Below are 15,872 nucleotides of genomic sequence, written 5' to 3' on the forward strand. Positions count from 1 at the left end.
CGCTGTTAATCGCCAACACCCTTACTTGTGGGTATTCATAAGGAGGCTTAAGGACGAACAGCGGCGGGTGGAGTCCTTGTGTGTCCTGGCAGAGCGTGGGGGCCGCCCGCCTGCAACACGGAGGAAGTGGAGGTTGCTGGACGAGAGGCTCCTGCGCCTGCGTACGCAGTACCGGAGGGGTCTTAGGACCTTAGATCAGTTCTGGGAGGGAGTCACACACGTTATAGCTAATTTTGTTTAATTATGCAGGGGCGGCAGTGGCTCAGGGGTAGAGTGGCCGGCAACCGCAAGGTTCCCAGTTCTATCCCGGGCTCCCCCAGAGTTAGTGTCGAATTGTCCTTGAGCAAGACTCTGAACCCCTAATTGCTCCCGATGTCTAGGTTGGTGCCTTGCATGGTTTCCTCTGACATCGGCGTGTGAATGGGTGAATGTAATGGATGTGTGTGTGAATGTGTGAATCCCCGGTGTTTGTTTCTAAATCAGGGGGTCTTCAACGAGGGGGTCCTCAGAGTTACTACAAGGGGGTCCAGCCAAATCTTTGTGTGATAGTTTTTTTTTTTTTTTTACCTTAACCACTTGAACCCTAACATCCCTTTTTCTGAGGAGAACTTGAGCCAAAAATAGCAGATCTACAAGCTAACAACGCCTCGCGCTGTGAGGCGTTGTGAGCTTGTAGATCTGCTATTTTAGGCTAAAGAGGTATAGGTGTAGAGGGGAAAACAGAGCAGACCAAGTAAACCAAAAAAGTTTAATCTGAAACTGAATTTTATACACACACTACCCTAATGATGAGCAACCCCAAACTCCACCTCCCCCAACTCCTTGCCTCCACTAGTCCTCATACTTTTTTTTGGGTTCTCTCTCCCCCCTTTTCAAAATTGCTTGTACATGTAAGATATTTATGTATGTATTTATATATATACTGTATATGTAATAGTAGAACATAAATGTGGTTGCTGCATTTTATTTTTGAAGGACTTCTCTCTCAGCTAAGGGGGGTCCTTGGCCTGAACACTTATAACTTCATCCCCTTAGAAACACATGTTGTATGTGTGTATGTGTCAGTGTGTCTTCCATCTGTGACTATGGTGATGGCCCTTGCTCTTTGAACCCCTAACTCTCTGTAGAGCCCACAAGTCCATAGGTGTATGCTCAGCAGAAATAAGTGGCATATAGATGAATCATATACACATGTATGCAAGGACACTCACTGTCCCCGACTTTAACCCTTGAGTTGGCTGCCTGCACAGCAAAGGTGCAGAGTCAGGTTTTCCCCGAACAAGCTCTAGAATTGTTCATCATTCATCTGTTTGATTTACAAACAACCGGTAAATACTTTTTTTTATCATGTATAAGTAGTTGCCACGGGCAAGATTCTTGTATTTTGCTCTCTTCCACCTGATTCGGATGCTATCAATGCATAGAATGGGAGATTATCACGTTCTATCAGACCATTGAATGGGCGAAGTAGGCGACCTACCGTCTACCCCGCGATTTATCAGACCATTCAGTGGGCGTAATCAGGAGCTACTGACCTACCGACGGAGATGACTTAAATACTTTAGTTTCGGTTTTGGTTTTGGTTGTTTCGGTTTCGGACCATGACGGAGGCGCGCAGTCTCAGGCGAGGTGGAGCCCCGCGACGGGCCACCGAAGGAGCTAAGGCGACTGAGTTGCCGTCCGGAGCGGTGCGACCCTCGCCTGTGCCTACTCAGCGCCGTTCGAGTTATGTACCGATATGGACAGAATCGTAAATATTGTTGTGGGGACTGCTCCGCCTCCGTCGGTAGGTCAGTAGCTCCTGATTACGCCCAATGAATGGTCTGACAAATCGCGGGGTAGACGGTAGCTCGCCTACTTCGCCCATTCAATGGTCTGATAAAACGTGATAATCTCCCATTCAATGCATTGATAGCATTCGAAGCCGGTGTCTCTTCTGTACTGCGAGTATTGCACTTTAGCATGCAACTAAATCTATAGGCAATTTATTTATGTTGTTTCTAGGCCCTGAACACATTGACTGCCAGGTACTATGGATCCATTTCATCCGTGGGGTGCCAGCATTTTTTTTACCGTGTTTGCACGCGGATGTAAACAACTAGTGTCCGGGGGTGGGTCTCATCTCTCCACTAGAACAAAAACATTTCTACCGCGGCCATTTTGTTGTTATCGCCAGTTAAAAATGGCTCGTTTTCACCCCCAAACAAGAATCAGAGCTAAGTGTTTTTCCACAAATCCTAGTATAGGACAAGACGGACGTCACATCCGTCGATTCCTTCTAGCAGAGTCGAGGGATCATTCCTTAGTTACGTTAGAGCGCCCGCTTGTGGATTTATTTATTTTTTAAAGACGTAGATTTACGTGCTAGGCACTCAATGTGTTAAGTGACATTATCCCTAGACTCATTTATAGCATGGAACAGTAAATACCATGTAACATAATGTAAAATAACATGCAGTCTTGTAAATGTAGTCTTGTGTGATAATTAACAGTTGCTTTTTAAGTGACACTTTGGTCACTTTCACTGGTCTTGGATTTTTATTTTTTTGTATGTACTATGCCTTATTTTATTATTATTATTTTTTATAAAACAATTGTCCACCTAAAATAGTGCCTCATTCTATTTTTGTATTGTACTCTGCTGTGTGGGGGGGGGGGGGGGGGGGGGCTATCGTTTGCCTAGCTGCAGTGGTGGAAAGTAACTAAGTACATTTACTGTACTTAAGTACAATTTTGATGTATTTGTACTTTACTTGAGTATTTCCAATTTCCAATACTTTTACTTCTACTCCACTACAATTATTTGAAAACTTTAGTTACTAGTTAGTTTTCAGACATCAATTATGATATTATAAAACATACATTAACTACTTCAGCCCTATATTATACCTAGGCTATTTGAAAATAGCCGATCTACAAGCTCACAACACGTTGCATCGCGACGTGTTGTGAGCTTGTAGATCTGCTATTTTCTAATATTTAGTGCTTTAGTACATTTTGAATACTGGACTTTTACTTGTAACATAGTATTTTTATATTTCAGTAAGCCAACACAGAATAATAATAATGAACAATAACAATAATAATAAGCCAACACAGAATAATAATAATGAACAATAACAATAATAATAATAATAATTATAATAATAATAATAAAAGCAATTACAATCCCGATACTCGGGAGGGTGACAACACATAATAATAATAATGAACAATAACAATAATGATAATAATAATAATACCTTTGTCGGAATGGTGGAACTATTCCCAAAATGGAACGTGCCGCCACTCCGACATAGTGAACATAACTTTGTCGGAGTGGCGGAATGTTTTTTTTTTTTGGATGATACCGCCACTCCGACAATTAGAAGTCAATGTCGGAGTGGCAGCATGTCGGAATGGAGAGAGAACACCCTTTTTCACTGAGGGAGCAATCCCTGAATTATAAAAGACAATGATGTACATTAAAGGATGTAGACATAACAAAGATAAGCTTAATTAATACTACAGCCAAATCTCTGCCTTATGCCCACCTAGCTACTGCACACACTCAACTGCATGTGTTTCTCCTGTCATGGAGGAAATGAAAGTGAAGCTGAATTAACAATGGCATCTGAAGCTATACTGAGAGATTGTAGATTAAAACACTAACACAGTTACAGTATGGAGTAAAATAATGCACAAGAAATAATTATGTTAGTTTAGATTGAGGATTTCTAACACATTTTACTTTACAGGCTGCACTCTCTCACTCTCTCTCTCCCCCTCTCTCTCATTTATCCAAATATACCAAACATCATGCAAATCTAACTTGTTAGATGTGCCAGTGTTGACCTCTCTGAATGAGACTAATCTATTTGCAGATGAAAAGAATATACCTACTAGTTTTCTTATATTGTTTGTTTCTCTCTGGGCTCTGCAGCTCCTCCACAGTCCTCCATCCTGTTTTTCCCTCCAAAACACTGTCTTCTTCCCATGATGCACTGCAGTCTTCCCATGATGCACTTCAGTCTTCCCACAATGCACTTCAGTCTACAGTAACATACACCAATACACTAGTATGATACTGTGATTTTAATGTATATTACTGTGAACATTTTTAACATCTCACAAATCTTTATTTTAATCATGTATTTCGTTCAAGTGCATCTCTTTTGTTACATTTAGAGCACATGGGTTCCTCACTGGACATGTAAACACTGAGCTGATGCAAAAATACAACCACAGAGGACCACAATGATAGTTATCTATTAACTTTATTGTGCTATACCCAACATTTATTTGTGACAGTATTTTCTGGAAATATAGCATCCAGATTATTATTGATACTGTAGATGTCCCACTCCCACCTATGCCCCAGGGCACATTAAGTCCTAAAGTTATTGATTTATTGCTTTAAATTTGTGGTGTGTGGTTTTAATGTTGTATGTTGAGATTACACCATGCAGTGTACCAGAACATCATCTGTTTAAGAGAGTAGCTGATATATTGCACTCTTACCTTAGTGCTAGGTGTACTCTTAGTTGCTTGTTTTAGATGAGAATGCTTGTAAGACTTCTGGTGATTAGTAGTTTTCTTGCCTACATATGTTGAATGCACTTATTGTAAGTCGCTTTGGATAAAAGCGGTTGCTAAATGACTGTAATGTAATTTAACAGCAAATACCAGATAATAGGTATCTGTATGGGGGGCTATCAACGAGATCATATCACTCCTTCATTGGCCTCTTTGCACTGGCTCCCGGTTAAATACAGGATCGAGTTTAAAGTTCTCCTCCTCACATACAAGGCTCTCAATGGACAGGCACCAATATATCTCAAAGAACTCATCGAGCCCCATAAACCAACCAGAACACCACTGCGCCCACAGTATGAAAAAAATGCTTACGGCTCCAGGAAACCCCCAAAAAGTTAGAACAGGAGGCAGAGCATTTAAGTTTCAGGCACCTCAGCTGTGGAACCTTCTCCCAGTCTCAGTCCGCAAAGCAGACACACTCTGTATATTTAAGACTAGACTAAAAACCTTTCTCTATGATAAAGCCTATAGCCGAAGTGTATAGACTCAGTCACCCTATAGTTATCCTCTCTCCCCTCCCCACCCTCCCCCCTCTCTCCTCTCGTCCTCTCTCTTCTCGTTCTCCCTTTGGTTGTGTGGGTTTGTGTCCCAATGGTACAATCGTAATTAACCCTGTACGGATTCACGCTCTAGTAAGGCCTGCCACTAATTCTACAACCGGGGACCCGCTCCCCGGAGTTTCTTTTATTTCCCACGTCGCAGGTCCATGGACTGTCAATACGGACCCCCAGCTGCGGCTCAAGACTGTGACTGCGGACCGGGCCTCTCCATGGAGCACGACCGTGGATTTCTACTACACTGCACTATACCACTATACTATATATACTGTATATTATCTTAATATTCTTATATTATACCATTATATACTACATACACATTATTGCTGTACTATATTATACTATCATATATATCATATATTACACTATTATATGTGCTACTATTGTTACTGTTACTACCTGCACTGTATCTCTCTCTCTCTCTGTCTCTGTCTCTGTCTCTGTCTCTGTCTCTCTCTCTCTCTCTCTCCCTCTCTCTCTCCTCTTTCCCCCGACACGGTCGAGGCAGAAGGCCCCCGCCCTAGAACCTAGGGTCTGCCTGACGTTTCTTCCAGTTAAGAGGGAGTTTTTCGTTGCCACTGTCGCAAAAATTGCTTGTTCAGGGTGGGATTGTCGGGTCTCTTCTCTACATGTAAAGTGTCTTGAGACAACTTGTTGTGATTTGACACTTTAATAAAATTGAATTGAATTGAATTGAACGTGAGAAAATACCACCCAGGAGAATATGAGTCTGGCAGTCACTGACAGAAGGGCGCCCCAAACTAATATGTGGACATCAGGCCTGGAACTTCATGATTGTAGGGCCAAGGCCACTTGGCCTTTGGTGTTGTCAATTTCATGAGAGCAAAGAGGTCAAATGCAGGGACAGTGTCATATTAAGTCCATGGTAATAGTGAACTGAGTTGGAGGGTCAAGGGTGACTTATTGTTTTATGCCCATATTAGGAGATGTCTGTTTCCGTCTGTCTAACTGTGTCCCTTCTTATGCCCATATTTGGAGATATCTGTATATGTCGGTCCTTGCCAATCTTATGCCCATGATGATGCATTGATGACACATTGAGGTTGGACAACACGCTCCATATTTGGGCGTAGCTGCTTTGGGAACTCCTTATATGGTTATGGCTGAGTCATTGTGACATGGATGTGATGACGTAGTTCCATGAGTGTGACGCCATAGTCATAGTGACGTGGCCGTGGTTTGTTTAGGGTTACGTTGTCATAGTGATGTCACTCTGGTTTGTTTATGGTTATGTCAGAGTGATGTGCCCGTGGTTTGGTTTGCCTGCCCACCGGCTCTCCCCTTAGCCAATTTCCATATTGAATATGGAGATCCAGTTGAACAGAACCGGCGATCCAACCGTTATGACCATATGGGCATGCCCATATTGGGGCCTATACTGATGACATCAGGGATCTATATGGTCATTAGAGGACACAGACAGACAGACAGTACATCAGGTACTAAAGAAAGATGCAGGTTTGGAAAGTATCGATAAGCTAGCCAGATGTATGGAGGATCAAGATGACTGGAAAGGCCACTGCATGGAGGGCTAGTTTGAAGATGACCTGAGAGAGATGGTTTAGGTGTTGCGAGGGGTAGCCCTGGGCCTGACATCTTACTGTATAACCTGTGTGATTGCCAGTCCCCTTCATTGCTTAGCACACAAATGGAAGACATTCTGATGGGACGAGGTATGTCACACCGCACTCCAGCAGCTGCAGGAAGCACTCTGGTATATCCCAACCCAGGCTGCCCGTTTATCTTTGACACTGACACCAGTGAAAGCTAGGGGTCTTGGTGCAGTGCTGGTGGTTCCAGTGCATTCCAGCACTCCTTATGTTTGGTAGAGAGCTGCCAACCCCAGATTATTTATTATTATATAAGAGACATTGTGTGTGATACATTAATTGAAGTGGGGAGTACTTGTAGAGGCCAGAGCCTACAATTCCCATTGTGCAGGAATAGACCTACAATTACTGTCATTTCTTTTCACTGTCACAGCCCCTGTCTGGGCTACCGGGGCCTGTGTGTCTTTATCTTCCACAGGGCCTGCAGGTTGGGCAATAGGGTGCCAATCAGGTGCATTGGGAGCACCTGGCCAGTGTTCCCAGGGTGCCCTATAAAATGCTGGCTGTGGTCACACACAGTACCTGCAATATGCAACCAGAGAGGACCACCATGATAATTCCCTTTTAACTTTATTGTGCTATCCTCAACATGTATTTGTGACATTATGCTCTGGAACTATAGCATCCTACCAGACTATTATTGAGTGGAGGGATGTCCTACTCCCACCTATGCACCAGGGCACATTAAGTCCTAATGTTATTTATTTATTGATTTTTATTTTTGGTCTTTAGTTAGGTCTTTGGTTTGCACCATTCAACACCACACACCACATGTACCACACATCCATACATTGCTGACACTACTGATTCCACTGATTAACACAATCCATGCCATTCCTTGTTATGTTTGAGTTTGCATTTATGTTGTAAAGAAATATATAATGTGATACACTTTTAAACCAGGCGAGTATCTTCCTCTTTTTTGTTATGGCCTATGAGCCAGGTCGTAACACGCCTAACAATAAAATATATATTAGTCATTCACAGTAAAATACTGCATGTATTACAGTAACCAGTTTTGGAATTAGTCATATACTGTAAATATCATTCACAGTATCTCATGTTTTAATCACAGTAATGCACTGCTCATAATACAGTAACTATTTGCAAAATTGCAGTTATATATTGTAAAAATAATTCACAGTAACTTACATATTATGTACAGTAATAGACTGTAATAGTACTATAACAGTTTGTGTAATTTACAGTGCTCTACTGTAAAAACATTCACAGTAGATTAGTGTCAGTATTACAATAGCCCGGTGTAGAATTAAAATACTATACTGTAAACATTGATCACAGTAAGCCACTGTCCATTATACAGTAACTAACTGTGGAAATCACAAAAATTCGTTACAGTGTAGGCAATTGGCACTGGGTGAAACAAATGGGTTACAAAATCGTGGGATAAACCATTTGAGAGAAAAAAATAATCAAGGATTAGCCCAAATTGTAGCTTTAAGCTAGGCTAGATAAGACAGTGGCTAAGGTTCCATTTATTGTCATGCAGACTTAATGGATACTTGAAATCATGCGTGTGTATCAGCAGAACAGAATCATGTTAACACAAGCTGTGCTCCAGGTGTAGGCTTTTAATCATCAATTTAAAAAGCTCTAACAATTATATTACCTTCTAACAAAAAAACATTTAAAAGCACGTCTTCCAGTCGCACCAGAGTGTTGACACAGTAAAAACCACATGGCTTGTAAAGGACAATAACGTAAGATGTGAGGTCATTAAAGACGGGGTGCCGTGATTTTCAGTGATCCCATCCCCCCTAAAACATAATCATCAGGTATTATGGTTATATAGGAGGAAGATTTTTTTCCAAAAAGTGTACAGAAAGTGTTAAAATTATGTTTTTATGTGGACACGCCTCCAGTTCATTAAGTATACCTAGTTCTCACCTTAGCACCACCCACCTGTCCTAGTCCCTCCTCCTCATGCCCACACCTGTTGTGTTATGATAATGAGGGGGAGGGTATAATTTTGCTGTGTAACTAAAGAGTTGTTTTTCTATTGGCACGTTTGACCCTCAAGGTTTCAGCCTCCAGGAAGAAACTTAAAATAGTCACAGAAGACATAAAACACCATAAAAACACCACCAGGGGGCTTAATGAAGTTCTATGAACCTCATAGACACATGAAAAACAGAAAAAGGTGCAAAACCATGGCAACACCTCTTTAATGATTCCCATATCACACTAAATAAATGGCATTCCCTTTCAACCCCACCATCTTCATCCATGGCACCTCTTTGCCAGTGGATCACAGCACATCACAGGTCGTGTTTAAGTTTCAGGCCAGGGAAGGTTCCAGTGGTGTAAAGTAACTAAGTACTTTTTCTCAAGTACTGTACTTAAAATACAATTTTGAGGTATTCGTTTCAGTACTTTTACTTCTACTCCACTACATCTCAGAGGAGAATATTATACTTTTACTCCACTACAATGACATGAAAACTTTAGTTACTTTATAGATTTAGATTATTATTACAACACATACAGTAACCACTTCAGCCCTATATACATTTTGGCCATTTGAAAATAGCCGATCTACGAGCTCACACGCATTGTGAGCTTGTAGATCTGCTATTTTCAGAAGATTTTTTATACATTTGAAAACTTGAAATGATAACTTTTACTTTTGTTACTTTAAGTACATTTTGATGCCAATACTTTTGTACTTTTACTCAAGTACATTTTTGAATTTCAGACTTTTATTCTTTTATTGCCATATTGATACTTTTACTTAAGTAAACATGTGGAGTACTTTTTCCACCACTGGAAAGTTCTGGGTTAACCCTTCGTTGTGGAAGAGACATTAAAGGGTTAGTTCAGATTTTTTGAGTATTTTCTGTAGGAAATACTTACCATTAATGTAGTGGTTGCAAAGGTATTAATTGATTGCCCGAGTCCCGTGGTCAGAGTTATGGTCCGTTTCTGATAAATATGAAGTTGTTCCGGTAGATTAGTAGATTTGGTGGGGGCCGCTCATTAAAAATAAATACATTTAAAAAACTAACGTCATTTGTATTGTTGACCTATTTCTACCATATAGAGCAGGTTTCGTTCAATTTCGACCCCTCTGTCACATGGTAATAATGTTTGTGTCCAGAATCACTGCGCCGCGGCAGCCTACTCACGCACAAAATATATGACACAAAAAATAGTACCATGTGACAGAGGGGTCGAAATTGAACGAAACCTGCTCTATATGGTAGAAATAGGCCAACAATACAAATGACGCTATTTTTTTTTATGTATTTATTTTTAATGAGCGGCCCCCACCAAATCTACTAATCTACCGGAACTACATTCATATTTATCAGAAACGGACCATAACTCTGACCACGGGACTCGGGCAATCAATTAATACCTTTGCAACCACTACATTAATGGTAAGTATTTCCTACAGAAAATACTCAAAAAATCTGAACTAACCCTTTAAGCACAGTGGCATCCATGGTCGACCGTTATCAGGGGCATTGCCACATATTAACAAAACCAACACCCAACCAACACCCATAATATCAAATCAAACTCTGATCCCCACACCCTTAGTTCTTTCATCATCTAAAGTTCATCATCGGTTCAAAAACAGTTTTTCCTTTACCCTTATATTTCACCCATATTCTTTCCCTGAATGATATTCATATTTGTCTTGCAAATCATTGCTGTCGGGCAGAAACCAGCTAACTGAAACGATGAAAAGTATTAAAAAGCGCTTCTGACAAAACCAGCTAACTCCATTGGATCCTCAAACCACCAAAGGACGGTGGAGTTAGCTGGTTTTGCCGATTCCAGGCTCCACCCCCTTTTGATCTTCAACCTCATTGTGAGCTTGGAGGTCCATTCGGCTGTTCTTATCAATGATGAACAACACCTCCTAACTCCACTTTTTGTTTGTTTGGAGTTAGCTGTTTTTTGAGAGGTTTCTGCCTGACAGCATCGATATATACTGTACTATATAATATTGTTGTGACTAAATAAGAACTATATGGAACAGAGGGTGCTTTTTGTTTTGCCATTTCCTCAAAAGTAACGGCTTTGAACGTACACCCGACAGCAAAGATATGTTATTGATTTCTGCAAAAGGTTTAGCAGCAGTTAAGGCAAGTTAAGACAACAACTGGGCCTTCCACTAAACACTCCATTGATCAATAACTTCACCTTGAATTCATGGATACTTTATTTGTTTTTGTCTCATTACTAAGCAAATCATTTGATGACCGGCAGCGGTTCCGCTGGTCATCAAATTATTGGCTTAGGAATGCGACAAAAACAAAACAATATCATCGAATAGGCTCTATGCACAGCAGCCATATTGGAAATAAATTGGGCCTCTTCTTACTTCCTTCACAGGTGTTACAGATGTGCCACTTCAAAACTTCACACGTTACTGTTCTTTCCCTGATAGTGCCCTGAAAAAGCATTTTTTTCCTCCCTTTTCTGCCCTTAAAATGCACTGTTTTGCCCCTGAAAAGAAGTTGTCACTACACACCCCCGTTTTTCCCTTCAACAGACATCCATATACATGAGAACAAAAGAATGTGTGTTGAACAAGGTGTCAGACTCATTATGAGGCGAAAGGTGATTTGACCAGTTGCTCAAATTAATTAGCATCATAAAAGCAGTGATCATCAAAATAATTCAGCATTTTAAATGCCCTTCTTTGTCCCTCTTATTGCCCTGGGAATCCCCTGAAAATTTACTGTCTTGGCGATGGCAGGACGTGAAGTTTTGAAGTGGCACATCTGTACCAATGATATTAATGAAGGCTCTGTTCCATTCTGGTCAGGGTGCTGATATTGTGCATGTTGGCTCACTAGAAACACTCCATTTTGGTTCCCAAATGGCCCCTTATGGTGGCTGTGTAACTCTGAGTTATGGGGGTCCTTGAAAATAAGACAACCACTAGGCTGTGAAGGAAGGAAGGAAGGGGCCCAATTCATTCCCAATATGGCTGCTGTGCATAGAGCCTATTTAAGTCTCCATGGGGTGACTAATCGATAGAAAAAAGTCATTTTGGGGGTAAACTATGCCTTTAAGGATAATTAAAGTTCTTCATTTTCCACGTGCACAGTGCAGTGCCTTGCATGTCAATGTGGTCAATTATAAACGGACACATTGTGGTACATCACTTCTGAGCTATTACTCAAAATAGAACTATATGAATTGTTAAATGTTTGCCGGAAGACATTTCACTCCCCATCGCTGAAGCATTGATACAAGGTTTCCTTGGTGTTAAATGTTGTGTATGGCTATTCAAAAATAGCAGATCTACAAGTTCGTAGCGCGGCCTCTGTGCCGCGCTATGAGCTTGTAGATGTTCTATTTTTGAAAAAAAATCGAGAAAATGTGTGCAAGTCTTTGAATATATATGTTTTTTAAAGCGAACATTTGTAAAATGTTTTGTTCCAGGGACCTAGTACAGAAGCAAAGATTTGAGTTACAAATGTTCGCTTTAAAAAATATATATATATATTCAAAATAGCAGATCTACAATCTCGTAGCGCGCCACTCGGAGCCTCACTACGAGCTTGAATATCTGCTATTTTCGAATAGCCAAAGTTTTAAATAATGGTTCTAGCTCAAATCTAAAAAGACACAGATGCGTTCCCGGTCTTAATTTAAACTGTGATTATGTGTCAGATTGAAATAGACAAACATGGTTGTGCAGTGCAGAGAAGACTTGACACTAGAAGGGATGATGGTTGTTTATATGTTATGACTTTTGTGACATGGGATCCAGTTGGATCTGCCTTGAACGGTGGATCTCAGCTGAGTTTTAAACGTGGGACCTCTTTTTAAACCCAGTTGAATAACAGGCCTAATTCCTATGTATGTTGTTGCTGTCATATGTCCAATATTGGTACTTTATAGGATTACAATTAAAAATTATAAATGAAAAAAAAATAAAAAAAACGGCAGATCGACAAGCTCAGAACGTGTCGGATCGTTTCGAGCTTGTCGATCTGCCGTTTTTTGCTACTTTTTGTGTGACAATGTAGTATGTCAAAGTAGGGCATTCATTAACAGGGAAAAAAAACATACGTTCACAAGGTTTCTGCCTGACAGCAGCAATATAATTTGTATAATAAATGATTTAAGATTGATTTTTTTTATTTGTTTTTAATGGCAGCCCCCACTTTGAAAACCACTCGCAAGTCCAATGTGTGAGCGACTTGTCACAATGAAGGCGATCAATTCAATGACAAAAGGCATAGTTATGTGTCCGCTAGGGCTGTCAAACGAATATTCGATATTAGAATATTCTTTGAATATTGGGAAAATATGTATATTCGAATATGAAAATGAATATTCAAATATAAAAATATATATATTATTATTATTATTATTATTTTAATGTTTATTTGACAGGAACAATACAAAAAACAATGCATGAAGTTATAAAAACAAACAAACAATGTTTTATTGGATCCGAGCACTCAATACATTGTTTTTTGTACTGTTTCTGTCAAAAAAAAGAAATACAAAAAAAAATTGGAGAAAAAAAAATTATATATGTTTTTATAATAATAATAATATTCCAATATATTCGAATATCTGCAATTTTTTAAGACCAATATTCGAATATCATTTCTGAGGAAAGTTGACAGCCCTAGTGTCCACACAGCATTTTTGGTTTCATTTTAGATGATGTGGGAACCTGAAGGTAACAGTAATAACATTTAAAAAAAAGGCATCAGTTCAAAGGTCATCCGTATACTGTAGCTGAGGTGACATGTCACCCTATGTGAAGGGTACCCTGGGGGACAGTTTGGGTCCTCCAGTCCCCTCCGTGTTGTAAACAGCAGTCGTTGACCTTCTGACCTCATGAGAAGAACAGCTTCTCACACAGTCTCTGGGTGTCTTCGGGACAGGTCACCTCGTGGCCGATGGTACGAGGGTCAGCGTAGATCTCGTAGTCGTTGCCACCCTGACACACACACACACACACACACACACACACACACACACACACACACACACACACACACACACACACACACACACACACACACACACACACACACACACACACACACACACACACACACACACGTTAGCTTAACCCATTAAGACCGGGAACGCATCTGTGTCATTTTAGATTTATTTGGCTATTCCAAAATAGCAGATCTACAAGCTCGTAGCACGGCACCGAATGCTCCACTACGAGCTTGTAGATCTGCTATTTTAGAATAATCTTCAAAATGTGTGCAAATCTTTGAATATACTGTATATATATATTTTTTAACTCAAATCTTTGCCTCTGGGGGTCCCTGGAACTAAATATTTTGAGATGAGGGTCCGCTGCTTAATACATATCATTTTGGTGGTCCTTGACATGAAAAAGGTTTGAGAACCACTGATATTATAGCAACATATGTTTAAAAGAGAAAAAAAACCTGTTAGGATTTAGAAGACATTTGTAGAATCACCCAGAAGCAAAGATTTGAGTTACAAATGTTCCCTTTAAAAATATATATATATATATTCAAAGATTTACACAAATGTTCAGATTTAAAACAAATAGCAGATCTACAAGCTCATAGCGCGGCACGCTATGAGCTTGTATATCTGCTATTTTTGAATAGCCAAAGAAATACAAAAATGAGAGATGGGTTCAACACTTAATGGTCTGTCTTAGCTGAAGGTCATTTCAACAGTATTCAATTGAACACTGGTTTCTAAGATCAACAATGGAAGTGAAGGAGAAACAAACACATTTCCCACGGTCAATTCAACACACGAACAGTCCATCTCAGTCAAGTATATAAGCTAAGTTGATCGCGAAGCCCTTAATTATAGTACGAAGATTACATTTTCTTTGCACACCTGCTTTTACTGGAGAGGAGTGGAACAGCCAATGTTACTAAAAGGAGTCGCACCACACACTGTCTTCACTTACATATCACCACATTAAAACGCAACATTTCCTCTCGTGTACAGGTGTGTACAGGTGCATAAGGGTAAACATTAGTGTCCTTCAGCTCCGCAGACATTGCAGAAGCATCAGTAATAGTAACAAAATGGCAGCAGTACACCAATGTTGCCAGCAGAGGGCAATGTCACCCCACACATAAACAACAGTTTAACATCAGTTGACCAAAAGTGTTGAGTTTTAATGAAGTGACTCTTACGACATGTGACATGTCGACGACAGCCTATCCGTGTAGAAACAAAGCACAATAAAAATTCTAAATGTCAACCGTTCATTGTAAAGCCTAATCTGTCAAGAAGACAGAATGTGCTAATAGCAGAATCTGTCAGCACTACTGTCTTAAACATGTAATGTTGTTCTTAGTCCCCAGGAATTACATTTAGGGCAGCCCCCCCCCTCTCTGAAAATATCTATCTCTGAAAATATCTATAACGGAATCGTAGTTCAGACCTTCAGTTAAATCTCTCTCAAACGCTAGGAGACACAGACTATTCAGGCGAGAGGTTGTCATTGTACTTCCGAGTGTACTTTTGACTCTTTGGACACTGGAAAATAGGCGTTCAACACTGCATGTTGTCAGTGGCAGTGTAATTAGTGCCCTTAAGACAGTGGTTCTCAAACCTTTTCATGTCAAGGACCCCCAAATTGACACTTATTAGCCCGCGGACCTCCATTTGAGCCAGGGACCCCCATAAGAGAAGATTTTTACGGCTCTTCGATTGATTCTCAACCATTTTAATTTCAAGGACCCCCAGTTTGATATGCATTAGGCTATACGGACAGCCATTTAATGTCATCTCTATCTCTGGGACCCCAATTTATATTGTAAAATCAATGTTAATTTAACTCTGAGTGTACAAAGTTTGTACACTCTCAGTAATGGACACTGGTGAAGGAAACACTCTCAGTAATGGACACTGGTGAAGGAAAACGTCATGTGGGCACACCTTGTCCAAAACCGTGAGTAGTGTGTCAAATGTAGCTCCCTTGCGTTCTTTGATAGCAAGGTGGGTCTAAAATGAAGCAAGCGTGTCTTCTTTAGCCCATTTAGACCTGAGGCCGATTCTAAAAACGCCTTCTAAATCCTGACCTAAGTTTTATGAAAAACTTCAAATATGTATTCAAAACGTACAAAATGTTGCTATATACTGTACATAGCAA

At 40.2% G+C, this 15,872-nt stretch overlaps 2 protein-coding genes across 2 annotated transcripts in view; both read right to left on the reverse strand.

Moving 5' to 3' along the window:
- Window positions 1-15,872, reverse strand: part of LOC311037051 (H-2 class II histocompatibility antigen, A-S alpha chain-like) — a 256,812-nt gene that overhangs the window by 84,438 nt on the left and 156,502 nt on the right. The window lies entirely within an intron of this gene.
- LOC311037037 (phosphomannomutase 2-like) overlaps window positions 13,207-15,872 on the reverse strand; it is a 52,722-nt gene continuing 50,056 nt past the window's right edge. The window contains exon 8 of the mRNA XM_084046092.1: window positions 13,207-13,706. Coding sequence (XP_083902218.1) covers window positions 13,602-13,706 — 105 coding nt within the window. The 3' untranslated portion in view covers window positions 13,207-13,601. The remainder of the gene's footprint in view (window positions 13,707-15,872) is intronic.

Source organism: Gymnoscopelus microlampas (genome assembly GCF_963454915.1).
Source record: "Gymnoscopelus microlampas genome assembly, chromosome: 2".
Taxonomy (NCBI): domain Eukaryota; kingdom Metazoa; phylum Chordata; class Actinopteri; order Myctophiformes; family Myctophidae; genus Gymnoscopelus; species Gymnoscopelus microlampas.